Source organism: Pygocentrus nattereri, chromosome 21 (genome assembly GCF_015220715.1).
Source record: "Pygocentrus nattereri isolate fPygNat1 chromosome 21, fPygNat1.pri, whole genome shotgun sequence".
Classification (NCBI taxonomy): Eukaryota; Metazoa; Chordata; class Actinopteri; order Characiformes; family Serrasalmidae; genus Pygocentrus; species Pygocentrus nattereri.
Genome location: NC_051231.1, coordinates 242,501 through 268,813, shown reverse-complemented (window position 1 = coordinate 268,813; position 26,313 = coordinate 242,501). Strand labels below are relative to the sequence as shown.

Here is a 26,313-nt window from a genome sequence, read left to right as displayed (position 1 = left end):
TCAGAAACAGGTGTGCAGTCGAGTAACGGAAGCGCTCGGCATAAAACTACAGCATAGAAAGCGCCCCCTAATGGCCGTTAAAGGATTTAACTGATGTTTATGCCACATGAACGTGCACCACCAGCTCCTGACCTACATTCTGTGAAGTATGACCAAAAAAGTGACTGAGCCTCAAATTTGAACCTTAAATAGAGCAGCAGTTTTGACACCTGGTGCACCAGAAAGTAACCACAAGACCATTTAAGGTGGAACGGGAAAGTGAGCTAGCTACCGAGACGTCAGCATCCGACTAGTGATTTTTATGCTTGATATGAAGAAAATTACCATAATACGCTGAAACGACGTTCCTGTGGTCTCGTGTTCAGCCGTTTTACTGCCTTTGTTTCTCATATCTCTCTGTTTGGAGTCTCTGAAAGACCTCCGTTTGGAGGGTCATGTAGCCCCAACACTTCACTCCACCCCTCTGTCTCAACAAGAATCGGGACACTATACCCCCAGACGAGAACACACAGAGGGGTAAAGGCTGCGTGGGCCTTAATGCGGCTTTTTGCTGTTCAGATTTGCAGAAAATCTGTCCTGGTTAATCTGCTTGTCTAAAATCTTCATGAAGGTCCCTTAAACCTTTAAAACGTTCTTCACACCTCTCTCAAATTTGCATTTAAGAAAGCAAACTTGCTTCTTCTGTTTTGGTTTAAATAGTGTGGGGGCTACACACTTGAATAAGAAGGTTCTTCAGTAAATGGTTCTATATCAAATGATAAACACTCAAAGAACTCTTTTCCATGATTGCAAGGTTCTTTGCAATATGAAACGTTTCTTCAGATTGAAGAAAACGCTGTAGATGGTTTTTTGAAAAGGTTTGAATTGGTATAAGCTTGACATAATACAAGAACCCATTGTGATGCTATATAGAACACATCTGCAGCACGTTCTCCTTCAATCCAAAGAAACGTTTCATATTGCAAAGAACCTAATCATGCAAAGGGTTCTTTGAATGTTCATCATTCTATACAGAATGGTTTTCTTTACTAAAGAACCATTAAAGAACTTTTGTTTTAAAAAGGCAGCTGTGCCCAAGTTCACCACAATTACCATTCCTGCATTTTTAACTGCAGTAATTAAATCAATATGGACAGAAAACCAGTGTTATGATTACACTGATACTTATTTCAATACATCTGGACTAAATTTAGTTACGTCGTGATTCATCAACACATCCACTGTGGAACTGTGATTGGTCAGAATTCTCACAGCACACAACACTGTACATGCATTTCTCCCAGTCCAACTGAACACATTCTGATTACAGATTCAGGCTGAGGTATTTATTCTCACTCTACTCAACAATCTGATGGAAAATCTGTTTACATGCTCACTACAAGTAATCAGATCCGAAATATCACGTCCAGTCAGAGTGAGATGAGCAGCAGTGAGCAGTGATTGTGTTTTTAACTGCTTTAAAATGACGTCAGACTCAGGAAAACGTCCTTCACACGTCCTTATTAAAGAAGGCCGAGAGGAAGACGTCGTGCTCTGAGACGCATAAGCTGGACGTCCGTCCCACCGCCGTCTTTTAAAGATCAGAGCATGAACTTCGTCTCCTCTGCAGACCAGTTTCTGCTCCGCCGTGTTGAACGGTATAAACTCTCACTGTGACGCGACGCTCATGCAGAACGGACTGAAACTTTCCGATAGGGAATGTAATCGGATACAGGAGTTTACACGGATATTATTCTTCTGTTTAATGGATTATTTACAGGATTATCCACCTCGATCAGTTGGATAGAAACCGTATTCCGAATGTCCTCAACTGGACTAGGCTATTCCGTTTGCACTATTAGTTGGATTATTAACGGATTATTATGCAGCATATAAACGTGGCTACTGACTGGTTGTAAGTCCTATTTGTGTTTGCAGTCTTCTGTAATATCAGAACTGCAAAAGCCAGCGTTGTAAAAAACATTGTGGAGCTCTAACAGGAAACTAAAATGTTCGTGTTCAAACAAAATTAAGACAAATACAGATTGGCCCTTTTGAAAATTTTATTGAATTTCCAAAAGAGCGGCAGTGTGTTTAATCGTCCTCTTCCTCCTCTTCATCCTGGTTGATCTGGAAATAGCGCAGTTCGTAGCTCTCCTTGGTGTTAGCCACCACGCGCAGCCAGTCACGCAGGTTGTTCTTCTTCAGGTACTTTTTGGTGAGATATTTCAGGTACCTGCAAATAAACAAAATTTCAAACAAAACTTCAGGTGGAATGCAATTAGAAGCCAGCTGTCATGTGCGCTGTGTGAAAAAGACTGCAGTGTGCACAATTATTATTGTGAGGATTATTTTTAGTAATGACCAGCTACAGCGCTCTCGGTTAATCCAAAATGTTAATAAACCTCAAACATGAATGTTTAAGAAAGTAAAAGTGAAGTTTTGGCTTTCTAAGGAGAATTTCTATATGTGCACATTTATTGGGAAACTATAATGGTGCAGAATTATTACGCAGCTAAATGAAAAACATTTTCCCATCTCACTTTATTTTCATCTGTTCAAGTGAGAATTATAAACAAACAACTCAAAACTTTCTAATAAACATTTCTGAGGAATAAAAAAAAAATAATCAGTGACCAGTACAGCCGCCCTTCTTTTCAATAACAGTGATAAGCCGTCCATTCGTGGAGTCGGTCAGTTTCTCGATCTGTTGACGATCAACTTTTTGTGCAGCAGCGGCCGCAGCCTCCCAGACCCTGTTCAGAGAGGTGTCCTGTTTCCCTTCACTGTAAATCTCCCGTTTAAGAACTGCCCACAGGTTCTCAGCTGGGTTCAGGTCAGGTGAGGAAGGAGGCCACGTCATAAGTTTCTCATCTTTAACGCCTTTACTGGCGAGCCATGCAGAGGAGTACCTGGATGCATGTGATGGAGCATCGTCCTGCATAAAAATCATCGTCTTTTTGAAAGATGCAGATTCTTCCTGGACCACTGCTTAAAGAAAGTGTCTTCTAAAAAATAGTCTGTTGACTATTTGCAACAAAACGGTTGGTTGATGGTTCTGTGATCACGCCCCAATATCTTAGCAATTTCAAGAGTTCTGCATCCCTCTGAGAGACTTTTGGTCATTTTTAACTTTTCAGAGTCAGTTCTCTGAGTCTTTTTTCTCTTAGCATTTATATGAATAAATGAATGAATGAATAAACTGGGTTTCTTTGAATTCTGTCCAGGTTTTATTCAGTTTGACATCAAGGTCACAGACTGCATCACCGGTCAGGCAGGGTTCACTGCAGTGGCCCTAAACCCCGACGTTCTGTCAGCTGGTCGAGGCACTTACTGGAGTGACACCCGATTCAGTTCCCCCTCAAATTCACGTTCCCCTGCATAAGTCGAACCCTCGGCGCTGAACAGAAATCAACGGCAAGCAGCACTGGAACTACAGAAAGCAGGAAAAAAAGTTTGGGAATTCTGTAAGGACGAAAGGTTAACAGTCGGCAACAATGGCCATATAATGTTAACCTTTCCTGCACCGTTCTGCTTTCCATAGTTCCAGTACTGCTCGAGTCGTGCCTGAGGGTCCGAGTTGTGAAGGGAAACCTGAATCGGATGCAACACCGGCAGCTTTATGGAGACCTCCTCACTTAATTGGTCCATTATCATTATTCCAAACTAAGCTCAGGTCTATTTAGCACCAGATCATCAGGCCGGATTCTGGATTTTTTTAATACTACACAGGAAAATTAGATCAAAAATGGGCATGTTCACACGCCACATCCTGACTACATGACCCGATCATTACTTCCGACATTCACTCCATTTGTATAACTGCATAGTTAGAAAGAAAGCATTTGCAATAAGAGGCAGAACTGGAAAACACCGCGCAATGTTCTTCCTCTGCCTATGATTTGTATTCAACAGGATTACATCTCACTTTTACACATTTAGTGCTAGAATTGCTGTATAGTCTAAGCACCATCACGGCTTTACTTTGGCTGAAATGCACTTAACGTACCATAAGAAAGCAACCCAGGAGGAAATGGGTACTTCTGCTTTTATTGCCATTCACTGCCTCGCTTAACCACTTATAGCATAGCCTCCGGGAAGGATAAAAGTGCTCTGCATGCAATCAGAGTTGCAGGGATTATGGGAAGGTGGAAATAGTTAAGCCTACTGGTATGGAAACCACAAGAGAATTAAGGTGACAATGCAGAGTTCAGGCAACTGCTACTACAAAAGTTAAAGGATCCACTCATTTCTGCAAAGGCAGGAGAACATACAGGGGGCAGACTTTTGGGATGCTGAAGCTTTGGTTACTACAACCTGAAAGCCGAAGAGCAGAAGTTGACTGAGGGATCATCAAAGCACATCTACTGTATAGAAAGAAACCAGATGCCATTCACTGAGGATTAACACTTTCTGCAGAGGCAACGAATGCCAGCAAACCTGCACTACAGACGACCGCAACGAGATCAATTCTAATTCTAACTAAGTTTAATAATAACTTTCCGCTGTAGAACAATAAGAACTGTTCAGTATAATACTCCTAATATAATTCTCACACTTCCATGTTCAGCCCAGGTGGCGTTTTCTACTGAAAGGAAAGCGGCACTACTCTGCTGTCACCAGGAGAGGGTGCACTTCCAAGTTTTTCAACATGAATGGGGGGCGATGAGTAAAACGAGTCACCACATATACTTTAGCAGCGTCTGAAACTGGAGTTATACATTCCCTGTTTGAGTGGAGCGACCGGCGATCTGCTCTCCTGTGACCGAGTGTGAGTGACGGGATCAGTGGTGTGACTGTACTGAGCTTCAGTGAACTCCCCTCTGTCCTAACATCCTAACCAGCTTCAGCAGCGATAAATCACGTCTGCTCCTCACAACTACAGCCTGATGCAGCGCTCAGGCAGATTTTAGCATTAGTGCATTCACAAACAGCGAAAGTGAAAGTGGTTAATGAAATTTTCAGGCCCCATTTAAACTAAACTGAGGACGCTGTGAGGCCCTGGAGCAGGAGAGGGCTATCTTTCTAGGCTAGCTGTTTTTAGCGGTGGGCTAACCTGAAGCAGCTCCGTCACTCACAGCACAGAGAACTGATGTTACTGAATAGGAGGACTCCAGAGAAACCCGGTCGTCCACAGCTGGTGGTTGTCTGATATGGACGTGGTAGGATTGAGGGCAGTAAGGCGGTGTGACGTACTGAGCCAGCTAATCTTTACTGTTACCAAGTTGAGAAACTGAACAGTTTAGCATCTGTAACGGGACAGCCGAGCGCTCATCACCAGACAGATCATGTTTTCCTTATTATGACTACTACAAAGATTTTGGCCGAGCTTTTCCAGATGGTAAAAACAGCCAACCAGAAACTCTCCCCCACCGTCCCATGACAGATCTGCGAGATGTTCCACTGTTCGGCGAGCGTCAGGCTGTGGTTTAATACTCTCCTTTAGGGTCAGAACACTCATCCACCCAGGAGCAAAATTCAGCCTTCAAACTTATAAAATAATGATTTGCCATTTATCGCCATAAATATCGATACTTAACGATATGAATATTGTTTATCGTGATAACGTTACTGGCCTTATCGCCCAGCTCTAGCTACATCACGGTAATAAAAGTAGGAAGGTTAACAATTAACTAAGTAACCAATTGACAAATACTTTAAAACGCTTTTTGTTGGGTTAATTTAATTTGACAAGCTGTATGTAAACAGGCAGATGACGGCGCTCAGGCAGGCTACAAATGATTCTTTAAACATGCTTCTGCTGAGTGCAGCCTTAAACTACGGCCTGCAAATCACTGCTGTCCATTTTTGTAGTGTTTTAGTTTTTGGCATAATTTGAAAACGCCTGTTCTTTACATCGTGCGTAAATTTAATGAAGAATGGACCAAAAGAAACGGCCAAAATGACTTGGAAAGTAGTCCGGTTCCCCTGGCTTACGTTAAAAGTGGGTTTTCCTTCACCTTAAATTTGTCATTTGACATCATTGTCAGCCAATGCATTTAGTCTTATGACCAAAAAAGGGTTTAAAAGCTGCAACTTTATGTAAACTACCAACTTTATGCTGATTGATGTTTAAACTATGGCATATGAAGTTGAAGCCTGCCCAGGTCATGCCGTATAAATAGTGCTCCACCGATGTCTCACTTCACTGCCACTATTAGCACCAGTCAACGCTGCGATGACGGCAGCAACGGCGGCGCTCGTAGAGCCACCGTTTATACACCTTCGGTTGATAAACAGTCCTGACAGGTGACAGAACCATGGGGTGTTGTGTGGCTCATGGTTGTAGTGATAACAGCAATAAAAATACAAAACTGTAAGCTTTTATGCATCGCAGCTGTCTAAGAGGCTGAAGAGCTGAGTCAGCAAAGGAGAAACCTTCAGCCATCTAACTACCCCGAAGGCATCTTATTTTTACCCCGCCTCTTCTTTTGGAGCGTCACCTTTCATCATTCACAGCGGGAAAAGTCAAATACACTTTCTACAAACACAGATTGAAGCCTACCTCTTGGAGAACGGGACCTCTGATGTCACTGTGATTTTGCTCTTGCTCCTCTCAATGGACACCACACCACCACCCAAATTCCCAGCTTTACCATTCACCTTGATGCGCTCTTGCAGGAACTGCTCCTATAATAAAACATTGATAACACCATCAGAACAAATAACACTTACGACCAAACAAGCACAAAAACCACCTCATGGGCTGGAGGTTAGGGAACCGACCCTGCATCCAGAAGGTCGCCGGTTTGATCCCCAGAGCCGACTCAGCCGTGACTGAGGTGCCCTTGAGCAAGACACCTAACCCCCAACTGCTCCCCGGGCTCTGCGGGCAAGTGTGCTCCCTGCCCCCTAGTGTGTGTGTGCATTCACTAGTGTGTATGTGGAGTTTCACTGCATGGATGGGTTAGATGGGTGAAATTTCCCCGTTGTGGGACGAATAAAGGTCACTTAACATTAAACAACTAAATCCAGCTAAACTGTGCAAAAACTTAGTTTTGCATTTTTTAAATTTGAGGTGTAAAAAGAACTGATCAATTACTCTGCAACTGCATTTTCACATCAAAGGATTGTGAATTGTACCAGGGTGAAAACTGGGATTTCATTATATTCCTTTCCTAAAGAAATGGAAATAAAAAAGTCGGAGATTTACACGCCTAGCGGACAGTGAGCACACACCTGCTATAATGCATATAAACAGGCCTGGGCAGCACACAGCGTGACTCATCATTAGGCTTTTCACGAGTAACTGTGTTCGCATGTTCTGTGCCTGCAACACTATTTATTATTAATAACCAATCTTGTGTTACAGTAAGAACAGAACGGTCAGAGCACTTTCAAACACAGGAACACAAACCGTTCCGCGGCACGACTGAACGTTCCGCACACTTACGAAGTTCGCAGCGTCCATGATGCCATCCTCAACAGGGTGGGTGCAGTCCAGTGTGAACTTCAGGACCTGCTTCTTCTTTTTGCCACTCTTTACTACTGGCTTCTTCTGTAAACACAGTCAAAAATCAATGCTTAATGCTTCAAATCCTCAGGGTTAACAGCCACAAGCAAGCAAGACACAGAATCCCCTAAGAATCTAAACAGGTTACCACTACATACATACAGACATGCATTTATGAACCTACACTATATTTCCAAAAGTATTTGGTCACATCCCACTCTTAATCCATGGAATTTAATATGATGTCTGCACACCCTTTGCAGCTATAACAGCTTCAGCTCTTCTGGGAAGGCATTGCGCTTGGTGATGTAAGGCTCGGATGCATCTGCTCGGCTTTACTGATGGAAGGATGTATGCATGGATGAATGTATGCACGGTGGTTGGTTAGTGTAGTGGGTAACACCTCTGCCTTCTACGCTGTAGACTGGGGTTCAGTCCCCTGCTTGGACAAGCCCCCTACACTATACCAATAAGAGTCCTTGGGCAAGAATCCTAACACCACCTTCGCCTCCCTGTGTAAAATGATCAAACTGTAGGTCACTCTGGATAAGAGTGTCAGCCAAACACCATAAACGTAAAGGTAAATGCTTGGATGGATGGATGGATGAATTCTAAATGCACAGACCAGACTAAACTAATTGCCATTAGAGAGTTATACATTTCCATTTTTAAGCTTTTTCATTAGAACATCTACATCAAATGCAGATGATGCACTGAACTCGTACCAACATCCTTTTCTAATCCCAGCATGTCGACGAATTCACCTGCTTAAAAAGACTTCACTACATTTCAGTCTAATATCCGACTTTTTCCTCCTACATTTTGAGAAATCTGTCGTTCCTTTTGGTTTCTGTGTGTATAAAAACGTAACATGTCAAAACGAAAGAAGCGCAAAGCCAGAGCACCAATCAGGGCCCAGCGGTCACTTTGTTTAGAGCTGGTTTTGACCTGTTGGTCATACCGACCCAGTGCAGCACGCGGTTCAACGTCAGCGCAGCAGCGTAAAACTTTGGGAGAGTCTGTTCAACATAAATGATGAACTAACCTAACTTTGTGTAAATAGAGCTCAATATAGAAATATGTCCACATATGCAGTCGAGACTGACGCGGCTTTTTTCTGAATTTCTACAAACACCGTTTCATTTTATAGTAAATGAGTTTGGGCTGGTTTATGTTTATGAACAGACGCCTACAGATCAACATAGTAAAGGAGCTCATCTGTGATCCTGAGTTTAAAGCCAGTTTTTATTCAACTTAAACTTGGAACTAAGTTGTAAATAAATCTGAAACTGAAACTTTGCTTGTGTGTAAAAAGTGATTTCAGAGCCACTCGGTTCTCCCTGATGGAAACTGTTTACCTTCAGTGTTTTGTGCTTCTGATCATTTTAATAGACGTCAGCGTCACTAATTAATGACCTTCTATTAAAAGACTGGTTTACCAAGAGAGACGCTGGAGGACTTTCACCTGAAATGAGTTCAAGAAGCCAGTCTGGTTATAAAAATGATAACAGGACATCAGAGCCAGAATTCCTCTTTTAGTACTTTTACTTTATACTTAAGTACATTTGAAGGGAAATACTTTAGTACTTTTACTCCAGTGGAGGTCTAAAGGGAGGAACTTCTACTTTTACTGGAGGAATATTTTACTTTGGGGGTCTCTGCTTTCTGTGGACCTCCAGAACACTTTACACGCTTCCAGGTGAAGAGAAGCCCAGAGAGTCTTTAGGAAGCCCTGCTGGACCCTGCAGGATCAGTCCTGGCCTCTCCTGTCCTACTCCTCGCTGACCTACAGACCCGCTGAGCTCCGTGGACAGAACCGGGCAGAACCCCGGACTCCGCCGGGTTAGCGCTCCAGCCTTCCGTTCCTCGGCGTGGTGAGGAGCGGCGCGGCCTGCCGGACGAACCCGTAAACAAACGCTGCTAAACCCGCGCCCGCAGCGCGGAAGCCGCTCCCAAGCGGCCACGAAACACGGGGGGACCTCGCATTGCACCCGCCGCGTTTTCAGCCTCCGGCGCAGGGCGAAGCGCGACCTGCTCGGAATCTCGGCGGCGGGTCGGAACTTACCAGCGGAGCCATGTCGGACACACCAGGCGGAAAGGGAGAGCACCCGGCGCGCATGCGCCTTCAGCCAGACTCAGAAAATCCAGCCCAGAGCACATCGATAGACCGAGGCGATCACATCGGAGGATTAGTATCTCCTACTTTTGACTGGCGGTCTCATAATCTCACTCAATATCTCAAACTCATGATCTCAGGAACTCGGTATCTCAGCAGCGCTAAAGTTAAAGTAGATACCCAGGGTAAAATATTCCTCCAGTAAAAGTAGAAGTTCCTCCCTTTAGACCTTCACTGGAGTAAAAGTACTAAAGTATTTCCCTTCAAATGTACTTAAGTATAAAGTAAAAGTACTAAAAGAGTAATTCTGGCTCTGATGTCCTGTTATCATTTTTATAACCAGACTGGCTTCATGAACTCATTTCAGGTGAAAGTCCTCCAGCGTCTCTCTTGGTAAACCAGTCTTTTAATAGAAGGTCATTAATTAGTGACGCTGACGTCTATTAAAATGATCAGAAGCACAAAACACTGAAGGTAAACAGTTTCCATCAGGGAGAACCGAGTGGCTCTGAAATCACTTTTTACACACAAGCAAAGTTTCAGTTTCAGATTTATTTACAACTTAGTTCCAAGTTTAAGTTGAATAAAAACTGGCTTTAAACTCAGGATCACAGATGAGCTCCTTTACCATGTTGATCTGTAGGCGTCTGTTCATAAACATAAACCAGCCCAAACTCATTTACTATAAAATGAAATGGTGTTTGTAGAAATTCAGAAAAAAGCCGCGTCAGTCTCGACTGCATATGTGGACATATTTCTATATTGAGCTCTATTTACACAAAGTTAGGTTAGTTCATCATTTATGTTGAACAGACTCTCCCAAAGTTTTACGCTGCTGCGCTGACGTTGAACCGCGTGCTGCACTGGGTCGGTATGACCAACAGGTCAAAACCAGCTCTAAACAAAGTGACCGCTGGGCCCTGATTGGTGCTCTGGCTTTGCGCTTCTTTCGTTTTGACATGTTACGTTTTTATACACACAGAAACCAAAAGGAACGACAGATTTCTCAAAATGTAGGAGGAAAAAGTCGGATATTAGACTCTGAAATGTAGTGGAGTGAAAGGAGAAAGTCGCCCAGAACGGAGAAACTTCAGTACAGATACACCAAAAATACTAAAGTACAGAAACTAATTATATTTACTCAGATACTCAGTTACTCAGTTACTGTCCAGCACTGCTTCCCATCAGCAATACAGTTTCAAAGCTTTACATCACTGACCTTACTTGACCTTAGTTCAACTCCTTACCCTTCGAATGTAACCCACCCCCTTGGAACCCTTATTTCCCACTAAAGCTGCTCTGGTCTAAATCAACATATAAATGATAATAAAGGTAAATAATAAACTACAATATGTACAAATGTATAAATTAAATTGGGTTAGTTCTCAGTTACTGTCCATCACTGGCTCTCAGAATTATGACAGCGTAATTACAGTCAGATCCATAAGTATGTTGGCTCTGTACACCTCACAGTGGAACTGAAATGAAGCAGTCAATGTGTGATTGAAGTGTATACATTCAGCTTTAATTCAAGGGCTTAAAAATATATTGTATTAACTGTTTATTAATTACAGCTAACACAGTTATACTATACTATACTATACTATACTATACTATACTATACTATACTATACTATACTAAACTAACACAATTATAAATGCAAGTTATTATAAAATATTATAAAAGTATTTTCAATATTTGATGCAAATCTCTTTCAGTCAAACACTGCCTGGAGTCTGGAACCCATAGACGTCTCCAATCGCTGAGTTTCCTCCCTTGAGTTGCTTTGCTTCAGCTTTGTCTTCAGTAAGCATTGAGTCATTATCCATATGTACTGTGGAGTATTGTCCTATTATCAGCTCAGCACATCACCGGGGTCCAGCTCTTGGACCTCCTGGACTTATACACCAGCCGCTGCCTGAGGAAGACCAAGATGATTCTGAAGGACTCCACCCACCCAAGCCACTGTCTGTTCTCACAGCTGCCGAGCGGGAGGAGGTACAGAAGCATAAAGTCCAGAAACGGCCGGTTCCGAGACGGTTTCTTCCCCCGGGCCGTCAGGCTGCTGTAGTGCTGGAGTATCGGTCTACAGGCCCGTCACTGCACCTCAGAGTCACCATCATGATGATCTCCATGGACAAACCAGACCTCATCCACACCATCAGACTCACACTGATCTTCTGCACCTTCAATCCAGCAGATCTGTACTCACACATACAGACTGACATCTCGTACGTCTTCTATCCACATCCTGGACAGTCTGGAAGATTCTCTATCAGTGTCCTGTCCCTGAGAACCTGCATCTCATCTATCATCTCCATTAGACTGACTGCACATTCAGAACATGAACAGCACATTTCATAGTTTTATTCCAGAACTTATTACTGTACATTAGAATAGTGCAGTACTGGTGTGTATTGTGTATGTATTTAGAGTTGGTGTGTATATATTTATTTTCTTTTATATATATATACATATATATATATATATATATGTATATATATATATATATATATATATATATATATATATATATATATATATATATGTGTGTGTGTGTGTGTGTGTGTGTGTGTGTGTGCGTGTGTGTGTGTGTGTGTGTGTGTCACTGTCTTTTGGCATTTTTCAGTTTTTGCGATAATTAAAAAATGTCTGTTGATCTTTATGTTGTATGTAAATTTTGGAACGTCTGGTTCCATTGACTTCTATTAAAAGTAAAGTATGTTTTTTCCTGCTCCTGTGAAGTTACCGTTTTGGAGATACAAAGTTTTCTTTAGACAACAGTGATATATACACTATATTGCCAAAAGTGTTCACTCACCCATCCAAATCCAAATGTTGGAAAGCGAATGGGGAGCTTGTAGAGCTCAGCATGGCGCCTGTTTATGGGTAAAGTCCCCAATTGGTTTGCTGGTAAGGGCACAAGCAGGAAAACACCCGTGTAGAGATGTGTGCATGTGCAGTTGCCAAAGCCAGCTGGAAGACACTTTAGATAGATAAATAGATAGATAGAACTTTATTGATCCCAGAGGGAAATTGCAGTGTTTCAGTAGCAACACATGTAATTACACATAAACTCACATAAAGTATGCAGAAAAATACAAAATAGAAATAAATTCAGACAGAAGTTAAAATACAAGAGAAATTAAATAAAGTATAAAGTATCTGTTTACATATTTCCATGGCGTTTGAGAGATTGGCTGTGTTTACAGACAGCAGGCACTGTGAGGAGGTGTGAGGAGGTGTGAGGAGGTCTAACCGCACAGATTATAGACGTCACTGACTCTGAGCTGCACCAGTACTGCAGTGTAAAGTGCAGTGAATGTGTGGTTACAGCAGTGGCTGTGATAGAGAGCACAGTGAGTATTGATCAGAGAGGAGATGCAGTGATGAGGTTCAGCTCAGTGCAGACAGCAGTAGATCAGTACCATCTCTGCAGTGAGGGGAGTCGCTGTAGAGCCGTGGGTCAGAAAGATCTCACACGGCTCTTTAATCCAACGCAGCTGGAACAGACGCCACTGAATGTTTTTGAGTGAAACTTTTGAAACGTGAGTGTTATTTGATCCAAATGCTACTTTTGTCTGATTTTGGGGATGGTTTTGTTTTCGAAACGTAACTGAGGCTTTTAGTTTTGGATTTATAGGTGTCTCCTCTTTAAAAGACGTACAAATCTTGTCTTGTTTTGTTGAAAATAACTCCCCAGGGATGTTGCCAAGACGGGAAAAGCCAAATCAAGAGTGTTCTCTAAAGTTAACCCCCATAAGAAACTGTTTAAAAATACTTAGCTAATACAGTAACCCAGAAAAGTTTAGCTTACTTTAGAGCAAGAAATAGTTTGACATTCAACTTTGAAAATGGTCTTCTGTGCAATTCAGTCCAAAATTTTGCTCAGCTTCAATAATCAAATAAAAACAGCAACAGGAAAGTGTGTGAGGCATGACATCTTCCTCAGTCTCACCTTTCCACCATTTCTTAATCCAATAATTTGGGCTAAATTACTGCCACCGCCGTTCTCACTGCAGGTTTGTTACGAAGAGTTCTGTTATTCCCCCGTTGCTTCATGGAACGTTTAGAGACAATCCTGATTGGCTCAGAGGCATGTCAATCATAACAGTCAATCGTACAGCGACAGATGAACTAATCTCATGGTAATATGCTCAGTGTATGTATGTTATGAACAAATGAAGAGGCTCAGGAGGTCATAAGGTCACCACATCACTAATTTACCAGAAAACATTTTCTGTCTCATCTGTCAAAATAGTACGATGGCGTTTTAGGGCCACTGTTAGTGGTTTAAAATGTTAATTAGCCCCCCTACAGTACAGCAGCCCACTCTGTCCTCCAAGTATTACAACTTTTTTCTCAAAATTGTACGACTTTATTCTCGAAGTCTCTTATTTTAATTTTTTTAACAGTGGCCCTAAAATGCTGGCGTGAAAAGTAGCTGCCCTCAGGACGCCGTATGTTCTATAAACAAGGGTGAGAGAACAGTGATACTCCAAAGCACACAGGATTTAAGTGTAGAATTAATTTAGCCCTGCTCACCGAGGCCGTGGTATCTGGTTTCTGTTTTGTCATGTTTGAGTTCAGCTTTGATTCTAGCACCCCCTCATAGCCCCCCCCCGCCAGGCTTCGGTCCTGTATGGCAGCTGCTTGGCGTCAGGCTCTCTCTGAAAGCTCCCAGCATTGCTGTCATTCCTCTAGTAGATAGTGGCCAGTGCAGTGGAGAGGCAAACCAGCAGCTTACTGTGGTCCTCAGTGGCCATGGAGGGAGGAGGAGAGCCTTTAACTCACACTCACTTCATCACTAGCACTGTCAGCCCACTGAGGGGAACATAAGAAGGACTTCTTGGCCATTTTGAAGGACCCACACGTGACACGAGCCAGTGATAAAAGATGGCTTTGGTAAATGACTCAAGAACTGTTTTGGATACCTCATCTTAGCATTTACAGGAAAGCTGATACGGTAAGTAAAAGAGTGAATCTCGTTTGATGTTAGACTAGGGCAGAAATATTAATCGTTTTAATATTGAAATCACAATTTGAATATGGTCCTCTATGTAATTCAGTCCAAAACTTTGCTCCAATTCAAGAAAGAAAGAAAAACAGCACCAGGAAAGTGTGTGAGGCATGACATGTTCCTCAGTCTCACCTTTACACCATTTCTTAATCCAATAATTCAGGCTAATTTACTGCCACCGTCGTTCTCACTGCAGGTTTGTTATGAAGAGTTCTGTTGAAGTTTTCCCCTTGCCGTATGTTCTGGACTTGCCAGATTTACTAGTTTTTGGTCTAGTATATTTGACACTGTCAATCAAGTCCTCAACTGTAATTTAGGCCCTAATCCCTTAACAGCTCTATTTGGCTTCAAACCCCTGATTCATGTCTGCCTGCAGCCTCACAATGTGTTACTACCTTTACAACCGTGCTGGTCAGACGTGCCATTCTTAAATAGAAACAGGCCTCTCCTCCATCGCATGACAGTTGGATCCGGGAAGTTCTATTATACATCAAGCTCGAAAAGTTACGATTTTCTCGAAAGAGATGCTTGGGATCCTTTCACAGGTCCTGGGATACAATACTTAATTTTATTAACAACTCTGTTTCACTCAAAGAAGATAGCAATACTTAAATATATGAATTTATATAATAATTTATATTTTTTTTTCTTAATTAATTTTTTTATTTACCCCACCCCCCCATTTAATTTATACATTTGTACATATTGTAGTTTATTATTTACCTTTATTATCATTTATATGTTGATTTAGACCAGAGCAGCTTTAGTGGGAAATAAGGGTTCCAAGGGGGTGGGTTACATTCGAAGGGTAAGGAGTTGAACTAAGGTCAAGTAAGGTCAGTGATGTAAAGCTTTGAAACTGTATTGCTGATGGGAAGCAGTGCTGGACAGTAACTGAGTAACTGAGTACCTGAGTATCTGAGTAAATGTAATTAGTTTCTGTACTTTAGTATTTTTGGTGTATCTGTACTGAAGTTTCTCCGTTCTGGGCGTCTTTTTCCTTTCACTCCACTACATTTCAGAGTCTAATATCCGACTTTTTCCTCCTACATTTTGAGAAATCTGTCGTTCCTTTTGGTTTCTGTGTGTATAAAAACGTAACATGTCAAAACGAAAGAAGCGCAAAGCCAGAGCACCAATCAGGGCCCAGCGGTCACTTTGTTTAGAGCTGGTTTTGACCTGTTGGTCATACCGACCCAGTGCAGCACGCGGTTCAACGTCAGCGCAGCAGCGTAAAACTTTGGGAGAGTCTGTTCAACATAAATGATGAACTAACCTAACTTTGTGTAAATAGAGCTCAATATAGAAATATGTCCACATATGCAGTCGAGACTGACGCGGCTTTTTTCTGAATTTCTACAAACACCATTTCATTTTATAGTAAATGAGTTTGGGCTGGTTTATGTTTATGAACAGACGCCTACAGATCAACATAGTAAAGGAGCTCATCTGTGATCCTGAGTTTAAAGCCAGTTTTTATTCAACTTAAACTTGGAACTAAGTTGTAAATAAATCTGAAACTGAAACTTTGCTTGTGTGTAAAAAGTGATTTCAGAGCCACTCGGTTCTCCCTGATGGAAACTGTTTACCTTCAGTGTTTTGTGCTTCTGATCATTTTAATAGACGTCAGCGTCACTAATTAATGACCTTCTATTAAAAGACTGGTTTACCAAGAGAGACGCTGGAGGACTTTCATTACATCTTCATACAGAGATTTTGAAAAATTCTTCTTTAAAACAGTCAAACTTGACTAAATGTGAGCCACTAATGAACCTGAACATTCTGATGCTCCTAGTTGAGCATTATATCTCTGACAGTGTATAAATAACACATACAGGCTTTCATTAGAATTTATTCAATGTATCAGTAATGCTGATGACCAGTATGGTTACCAGAACCACGCTGTCATTATTTATTTATTTAACAGATTTTAGTCATTAATACTTTTACTAAAAAACTCACTCTTAAGTACAATCACATAATATCACGCATCAACCACAAATCATCTCAATTCATACTTACAAATATTGGTGTTGTTGGAAGAAAACCACATACACTATATTTCAAGAAGTATTCAGTCACCCGTCCAAATAATTGAATTCAGGTGTTCCAATCAATTCCATGTCCACAGGTGTATAAAACCAAAGTGGAAGCGATTGGGAACGACAGCAACTCAGCCACGAAGTGGTCGGCCACGTAAAATGACAGAGCGGTCAGCGGATGCTGAGGGGCATAGTGCGCAGAGGTCACCGACTTTCTGCAGAGTCAATCACTACAGACCTCCAAACTTCATGTGGCCTTCAGATCAGCTCAAGAACAGCGTAGAGAGCTTCATGGAATGGGTTTCCATGGCCGAGCAGCTGCATCCAAGCCTTACATCACCAAGCGCAGTGCAAAGCGTGGAATGCAGTGGTGTAAAGCGCCGCCACTGGACTCTAGAGCAGTGGAGACGAGTTCTCTGGAGTGACCAATCACGTTTCTCCGTCTGGGAATCTGATGGACGAGTCTGGGTTTGGCGGTTGCCAGGAGACGGTACTTGTCTGACTGCATTGTGCCGAGTGTAAAGTTTGGTGGAGGGGGGATCATGGTGTGGGGGTGTGTTTCAGGAGTTGGGCTCGGCCCCTTAGTTCCAGTGAAAGGAGCTCTTAAAGCTTCAGCACCAAGAGATTCTGGACAATTTCATGCTCCCAACTCTGTGGGAACAGTTTGGGGACGGCCCCTTCCTGCTCCAACATGACTGCACACCAGTGCACAAAGCAGGTCCATAAAGACGTGGATGAGCCAGTTTGGTGTGGAAGAACTTGACTGGCCTGCATAAAAATTCCCATAAACACTCCTAACCCTTGTGGAAAGCCTTTCCAGAAGAGTTGAAGCTGTTATAGCTGCAAAGGGTGGGCCGACATCATATTAATACACCCTGGACAGATCGCCACTCCATCATGAGGGCAGACAAACAGACACCTACATTCACACCTATGGACAGTCTAGTGTGTCTAATGTGTGTGCCTGACCGCATGTCTTTGGACTGTGGGAGGAAACCCCTGAAGACACAGGGAGAACATGCAAACTCACACAAAGAACCCCGGTCGCCCAGCCAGGGAATCGAACCCAGGTCCTTTTTGCCGTGAGGTGGAACACTGTTAGTAATGAAGGTTCTGATCAGGAACGTTTCTCCTTCATCCAGGTACAAACAGTGTAGATGTTCCCTCAAAGCTCCAGAAGTGGTTCTAAGGTCTGATGGTGGAGCTTAAATCAGGTTCTCCAGGTGAAAAGTTGGTATTTGTTCCTTTTCATAATAGAATGTTTTAAATCAGAGCAGTAGAGTAAAAGCCTGGAGGCGAGGCGAGGCGGGGTGTGTGGAGTCAGTCCAGCTTAGAACAGATCATTTCAGTGGATTATGGTTCAGTTATGTTCCCTGACTAAAGGCACCGAGATGGAGGCTTGAGGGTCCCACCCCAGAGACAGGAGGGGAACTGACCCAGAGACAATCCAGTACCTTTATTTCTGAGAGTGTATAAACCACTGTTTTCCTTTGATGCCACATTTGCATTGTTTACACCGTGATCACTGAAAAACTTGCACAGAACCTTCGTTAATAACAGTGTATATTATTAAAAGTGTTCTTGTAATCTGAATATTGAACTGTTCCATATTGCGATCATTCCGCCTTACTTGTACGTAGCAAAGTGCTAAAGCTTAAGCGTCCTGCCTATTAACGCCTATAATTAGTTCATTTCTGGTCAAAGGGAAATTGCTGTCTGTGGAAATTGGCCGTATGATATGGATGCAGCAGATTAGATTGGATTATGGATTAGACTGAAAAACACTGGAGGATTCCTTTAATGTATAACCTGTGTTTTCTGAATACCTCAGCATCTCCTTCTCTCTCTCTCTCTCTCTCTCTCTGTCTGTCTTTCTCTCTCTCTCTCTCTCTCTCCCTCCCTCTGGTCCTTCAGATGGCTGGATTACCCCTTTTCCCTTTGGATGACCTTCATCCCCTGGTGTGCCACATGTGCCATGAGCAGTACCGCCAGCCGTGTCTTCTGGACTGCTACCACATCTTCTGTGCCAGCTGCTTGCATGGCAGGGCCAGTGAGAATCGCCTCATTTGCCCCCTCTGTGGGTGAGTAAGAAAATGACACTGTGAGACAAAGAGCTGTGTTTAAACCGTGGCGTTTGATTCTGTTGGGCCGGCGCAGGTTCAGTTTGGGTCATCTAGTTGGGCTATACTGGAGATGAGAAGCGATGGCTTATTGAAGCTCTGTATAATTACCCACACGCACAGCGCACACTACACACACTACACACACTCCACACACTCATCCCTTTAGGGAATTAAACCCTGCCTAATAAAAATAACATCAAAAAGCTCTTCTATAATATCTTCTCTGGTTCGGTGTCTCAGAGCTCTAAATTCAGTGTAAGATCACTGTATTGTCTTTCCTCGTCATCGTGCATCAGCTGTGACTTTCTATTCTGTTCTCTTCTGTCGTTCATGCGGTGCTGCAGTGTTGGCTGTGCTTGTGTGAATCCTGCTTTCTGATTGGTTGCTCTTGTTTTGTATAAGGGTGAAGGTGTTTGAATATGTACATTGATGACCACTGCTGGCCTATAGCCCGATGCAGTGACATTGCAGGACATTAGTGTGTTTTGTTTTGTGTGTGTGTGTGTGTGTGTGTGTGTACATGTGTGGGTGTGTGTGTGTGTATTTAGCTGTGTTGTGTGTGTGTGTGTGTGTGTGTGTATGCAGTGTACACACCGACGATCAGACATATCACACCGACCATCTCCTTGTTTCTACACTCACTGTCCACTTTATCAGCTCCACTGACCGTATAGCTGCACTCTGTAGTTCTACAGTTACAGACTGTAGTCCATCTGTTTCTCTGATACTCTGTTACCCTGTTCTTCAGTGGTCAGGACCCCCATGGACCCTCACAGAGCAGGTACTATTTGGGTGGTGAGTCATTCTCAGCACTGCAGTAACATGGACATGGTGGTGGTGTTAGTGTGTTGTGCTGGTACGAGTGGATCAGACACAGCAATGTATGTCAAGAAGACAGGGTATATAAAGTCAGTACAGTGCATGGAGAGTCAACTCTAATGGAATTTGGTACAGTTCAGTTCTCTAACGGTACTGAAGACAGATCCACATTTGACATTATTAAAAATATTGATTCTAAGCCTTTGAGCTGTGATTGAATGATGTGTATAAAGAGCTCCAGTTCCCTGTTTTCCAGTATGTGTTGATGTCAAACAGCTCCCCTGAAACACAGCACTGCCCTGACAGTGTACTCACAGTCTTGGTGCAGCCTAACAGATGGGCACACCTGAGCTCTAATTACCACAGGACACAAGGCAACAGCACCATGTGTGCAGAGAAACGCCTGCATGCTCAGCCTATACGGAGCGTATACATCACACCGTGTGTCCAGCGGAACCCATCTCGCATGTAAACACAGCCAGCCTGTCTTCTCTCTGTGTACTTTGGGTTAAAACTCACAAAGCCTGATTTAATTAGAACAGGATACCAGGACTATCTTTGCACTGGGCATTGGGAAGATGAAGGAATGGAAATTTTGACAGATGCTCTCAATCCAAAGCAGCTTCCATGGAAAGAAGCCAAACTCGATTGGTTCCATTTGTATGTGCACCAACCAAGACTGGTACCAGCTGGGTTTTACTGACACAGCGTCTAGTAGGATTAATGCAGAGATCCGACTTTGTCAGCCTTAAATTCACACATTCTTGACTTGTATTTGACAGCTTTAGAACAATAAAAGGCCCATATTCTGTATTTTTCCTGCATTTTACTTTTTCCAACTGAAACTGTAGGCAAAACTTCAAACACCATTAGTCACAATTCCAGTGACAGTGAGTTAACAAGTCCTCTTCAAATATCTACAAACTTAAATATGGCATTATTGGTTCTATATTTAATTGAAAATAGGCTGGGAAAGGTGTGTAATGCTGAAAAAACACCTGGTGGTTGATTGACAGCAGGTCAGTAACATGACTGGGTATAAAGAGCAGCTCAGAGAGGCGGAGTCTTTCAGAAGTAGATATGAGGAGGGGTCACCACTCTGTGAAAGACTGCACCACCAAATGGAGCAACAACTCAAGAAGAACGTTCCTCAACATAAAACAGCAAAGAGCTTCTGCTTTCCATCGTCTACGGTGCAGAATATCATTAAAGACTCAGAGAATCTGGAGAAATCTCTGTCTGTGAGGGACGAGGCTGAACACCAGTATCTGCTGGCCGTGATCTTTGGGCCCTCAGGCAGCACTGCATTAAAAACAGACATGGTTCTGTAGTGGAAATCACTGCATGGGCTCAGAAACACTTCTGAAAACCACTGTCTGTGAACACAGTTCATCACTGCATCCACAAACGCTGTTAAACTCTAAAACACAAAGAAGAACCCAAATATAAACAGGATCCAGAAATGCTGCCACCTTCTCTGGGCCTGAGCTCTTTAAAATGGACTGAGGGGAAGTGGAAAAGTGTCCGGCGGTCCGACGAGTCAGCATTTGAAATTCTTTAGGAAATCATGGACACTGTGTCCTCCGGGCTGAAGACCACTCAGCTTGTTATCAGTGCTCAGTTCTATAGCCAGTATTCATGATGGTTTAGGGGGCATTAGTGCACATGGCCTGGGTGACCTGCTCATCTGTGAAGGCTCCATTAAAGCTGAATGATATAAACATGTTTTATCAACATCTGCTGCCGTCCAGACGACGTCTTTTTCAGGGAAGGTCTTGATTATTTCAGCAAGACGATGTCAAACCACATTCTGCCTGTATTACAGCAGCACTGCTCCGTATTAAGAGTCCAGGCGCTAAACTGACCTGCCTGCAGTCCAGACCGGTCACCACTGAGAACATTTGGCGCAGTATGAAATGACAGATAAGATAAATGAGCTCCTGAAACTGACGATCAGCTGAAATCCTGAATCAGACAAGAACAGAAAACATCTCACTGTCAGAGCTACAGCAGCGTCTCCTCAGTTCCCAAACACTGACAGAGCTTTTAAAGAGGAGGTGATGAAGCTCAGCAGTAAACAGACCCCGTCCCGACTTTACTGGAACATGTTGCTGGTATTAAATTCAAAATGGGCAAAAAACTTAAAAAAAAAAAAAAAACAATCAAATTTCTCAGTTTCAACATTTGAAACATTTCAACCTGTTTTTATTTACATTCTGCACAGCGTCCCAACATTTTTGGAAATGGGGCTGTACATTCTGTTATAATGTTTACATTGTATATTAAAAATTTGGACTTTAAAAGCAAAGGAGATCAGCCTTTTCCATAATGTAGGCCTTTTATTTCTTTTCCACTGCTAACCTGCTGTTTACTGTTTAATATGGTCAGAATCTAGCCAGTGTCTCGGGCTACTTTGCTTTTAGCAGTGAGGTACCGGAGCCATAACAGGCCTACACAACCCCTTTGTCTGCCCTGAGAGTGGGAAGAGGGCATGCTGGATACACGAAACAGGGGTGCCCTGGCCTGAGCTGCGGGAACAGCTGCAGTATCAGCCGCCTAACTCCAGTTTTAGCCCCATGGCAAAACACCGGGCATGGTGGGCGCTCCGATAAGATCACGCCACAACAGATCACATCAGAGGCATCTTGGCTTGTGCTCACTAGGCTGCATTGATCCTGAGGCTCAGGGCAATTAAAGGGGCCCTGGTTTTGATCCATTTTATCTCCTATACAGAAGTGACTCGTGGCACATGGTGGCCTGGTGTTGGTCATGTATGGGAATGTTTTGGTCACAAAGGCTTTTGGCTGCTGATAGAACTGGACTGATATGGTTGGGACCCCCAAGGTAAAATATTCCTCCAGTAAAAGTAGAAGCTCCTCCCTTTAGACCTCCACTTGAGTAAAAGTACTAAAGTATTTCCCTTCAAATGTACTTAAGTATAAAGTAAAAGTACTAAAAGAGTAATTCTGGCTCTGATGTCCTGTTATCATTTTTATAACCAGACTGGCTTCATGAACTCATTTCAGGTGAAAGTCCTCCAGCGTCTCTCTTGGTAAACCAGTCTTTTAATAGAACGTCATTAATTAGTGACGCTGACGTCTATTAAAATGATCAGAAGCACAAAACACTGAAGGTAAACAGTTTCCATCAGGGAGAACCGAGTGGCTCTGAAATCACTTTTTACACACAAGCAAAGTTTCAGTTTCAGATTTATTTACAACTTAGTTCCAAGTTTAAGTTGAATAAAAACTGGCTTTAAACTCAGGATCACAGATGAGCTCCTTTACTATGTTGATCTGTAGGCGTCTGTTCATAAACATAAACCAGCCCAAACTCATTTACTATAAAATGAAATGGTGTTTGTAGAAATTCAGAAAAAAGCCGCGTCAGTCTCGACTGCATATGTGGACATATTTCTATATTGAGCTCTATTTACACAAAGTTAGGTTAGTTCATCATTTATGTTGAACAGACTCTCCCAAAGTTTTACGCTGCTGCGCTGACGTTGAACCGCGTGCTGCACTGGGTCGGTATGACCAACAGGTCAAAACCAGCTCTAAACAAAGTGACCGCTGGGCCCTGATTGGTGCTCTGGCTTTGCGCTTCTTTCGTTTTGACATGTTACGTTTTTATACACACAGAAACCAAAAGGAACGACAGATTTCTCAAAATGTAGGAGGAAAAAGTCGGATATTAGACTCTGAAATGTAGTGGAGTGAAAGGAAAAAGTCGCCCAGAACGGAGAAACTTCAGTACAGATACACCAAAAATACTAAAGTACAGAAACTAATTATATTTACTCAGATACTCAGTTACTCAGTTACTGTCCAGCACTGTTGAGTCCATGTTTGATTCTGTTTCAGTGGAGATTTTGCTGTAATCTTTGCAAAAAATGGTTCAGCCAAAATCTCCACCCTGTACCCCGGTGTAGTCATGCAGACATGTTTGGTGTCTAAAGTGCTAAAGGAGCTTCGAGGCTATGCAGCTAATAAGTCCTGGAAGCTTCTAGCCATCAGTTTAGCATCATAAATACCACAAAATTAGTCCCACTTGCCTAAAGAGACCAAACCCAGTGTCATCATGTTCAAGTGGTAAGTGCTGGCCCCACCAAGTGCTGTTGATCAGAATAGCCAACCGTCAGAGAAAGCGGCGGGTGAAATAATACAGTAAAAACAAAACCTACAGTTTAAAGATGCGGTTTACACGTTTACCTGATTTTCTTCCCAATTTAATTGTAGCCAATTCCCTCACTGGTTAGGTCTCCCCCATCACACAGTGCCACCAAGCAAGGAGGGTGAAGGCGACCACATGCTTCTTCAGACTCACGTGAGGCATCACTGCATCTTTTGGAACTAATTCACCGTCAATGGACGTCTCAACACACCTGGAGAATACTAACTGCCGATTCTGGTATATCAGCTATAAGATGCCAGGCTTGGCCAGCAGCACGCTAAATGATGGGGAACACTGTTAGTAATGAAGGTTCTGTTCAGGAACCTTCATCCAGGTTCAAACAGTGTAGATGTTCCTCAAAGCTCCAGCAGTGGGATTAAGGTCTGAGTGTGGAGCTTAAATCAGGTTCTCCAGGTGAAAAGTTGGTATTTGTTCCTTTTCATAACCGAATGTTTTAAAACAGAGCAGTAGAGTAAAAGCCTGGAGGCGAGGCGAGGCGGGGTGTGTGGAGTCAGTCCAGCTTAGAACAGATCATTTCAGTGGATTATGGTTCAGTTATGATCCCTGACTAGAGGCACTGAGATGGAGCCTTGAGGGTTCCACCACAGTGATGAGAGGGGAACTGACCCAGAGACAGTCCAGTACCTTTATTACTGAGAGTGTAGATGAGGCCATCCTGCCCACCCAGAGACAATGAGGCCAGTTATGATCTCTTGGCATCGCTAGGGAACGAGCTTGTGATCCCCTGATGGTAGAGCCATCCCTTAGAAGCTTGAACCAGCACTAGCATGTCTTGGCTGATTTGGATTAAGGGGAAAACAGTGCCGATCACTAAGCTCTACAAATCAGCTCTCTATAAAACAGCACTGTTACTGACGAATGCTTTGAGCAGTGGCAGAGAGAAAATGTCCTGGCAGCTTGTAAATGTGAAGAGTGAGACTTTTATGAGCCCCACACACTCTTCTCGTGCAGTTTGCTGTCCTCCTGACCTTTGGCTTCTGAAACCACAAATGAGAGGCTTTGGGCAGTTGATATGAGTCCTGCTAAATATAGGCCTAGTTTTAATTCTCTCTGGATCCAGTTCTACTTCGACAGGTCCAACTCTCACACACCGGACGACTGAATGTATCAGCGCACAGTCAGAGCTTTATTTTATTATAGGAATAGTTCAAATAAATGGAATGTACACTAGCCGTTATCATTATAACTACACTGAATTTTTAATTTTATGCAAACTCAGATCATTAAGATCATTAAGATGTTTATTGCCTCTATAAGCTACTTCACAAAGTTGTGGCGTGAAGTGGTCATGAATACGCTGAGACATTGTTTTATGACAGACACAGTTTTGGCCTAAATCATGTATATTTTACATGAATTAAACACATGAAAGCTCAGCTCGTTGGCGTCGCAACCACCTCCACCCTGCCTGCCACTCGTTTACCTGATTTTTACCGCTTTCATCTTATTTTCATTATTTTATTGTCTATTTGTTATTTTATACATTTATTCATATTTTGATTCTTATTTAAATTATTATTGTTTTATTAATATTTGTCATTTTAATACATTTGTTTATTAGTATTTTTCATCTTATCTTCCTCATTTTATTTTAACTTCATTTTATTAGCCTTTACATCTAATGAAAGTTTTAATTTAGTTTTTTTAAATATATTTTTATGTATTTATTATTATTATTATTATTATATATATAATAAATAAATATTATTATAATATATATATAATAAATAATATAGAATAATAAATATTATAATATATATATAATATAATAAATAATATATAATAATAAATATCATTATTTCACTTTTTATACTTACCTGATTTTAGTCTTCATTCTTCATTTATTAAATTTACTTTACAATTAATTGGCACTTTTTAATCCCACAAATGGGGAAATTCCACCTCCGTATTTAACCCATCCATGAAGTGACACACCACACACACTAGGGGGCAGTGAGCACACTTGCCCAGAGCGGTGGGCAGCCCTATCCATGGCACCCGGGGAGCAGTTGGGGGTTAGGTGTCTTGCTCAAGGACACCTCAGTCATGGACTGTCGGCGCTGGGGATCAAACCATCGACCTTCTGGTCACAGGGCCAGTTCCCTGACCTCCAGCCCACGACTGCCCACAACTATTACTATCTGATAAGTTCTTACACATCATCAGTTCCTTACTCTGCACTAACTCGGCATCACTGTAAATGAGGGGCACCCTCAATGTTCTCCGAGACTAAATAAAGGTTGATTGATTGATTGATTGATAGATTGATAGATTGATAGATTGATTGATTGATTGATTGATTGATTGATTGAATTTATGGTGGAGAGGTACAAGTAGGTCCCTACACATTTGTTTCATATTACATACCATCAACAGCATTACATATAAAACCTTATGAATAAAGTGCCCATATTTGTGTTGCATCATCGCCACTGTTAAGAAAGCCAAGTAAGCATATTCTGATTAGACCATAACATTAGTGGCTTGTTTCTCTGCTCACTGTCCACTTTATCAGCTCCACTGACCGTATAGCTGCACTCTGTAGTTCTACAGTTACAGACTGTAG

The 26,313-nt window shown here is 42.4% G+C and overlaps 2 protein-coding genes across 2 annotated transcripts in view; one reads left to right on the top strand and one right to left on the bottom strand.

Moving 5' to 3' along the window:
- Positions 1-2,024: 2,024 nt before the first annotated feature.
- rpl22 (ribosomal protein L22) lies at positions 2,025-9,602 on the bottom strand. Its single transcript, XM_017687330.2, has 4 exons — positions 9,498-9,602; positions 7,373-7,477; positions 6,485-6,609; positions 2,025-2,215 (listed from the first exon to the last, which is right to left on the bottom strand). Exons 1-4 carry the CDS (start codon positions 9,549-9,551, stop codon positions 2,074-2,076), a joined length of 426 nt encoding a protein of 141 aa, XP_017542819.1. The 5' UTR covers positions 9,552-9,602; the 3' UTR covers positions 2,025-2,073.
- A 4,670-nt stretch (positions 9,603-14,272) lies between these two features.
- rnf207a (ring finger protein 207a) overlaps positions 14,273-26,313 on the top strand; it is a 53,597-nt gene continuing 41,556 nt past the window's right edge. Inside the window, exons 1-2 of the mRNA XM_017687329.2 lie at positions 14,273-14,515; positions 18,526-18,692. Of these exons, the coding sequence (XP_017542818.2) occupies positions 14,459-14,515; positions 18,526-18,692 (224 nt within the window). The 5' untranslated portion in view covers positions 14,273-14,458. The remainder of the gene's footprint in view (positions 14,516-18,525; positions 18,693-26,313) is intronic.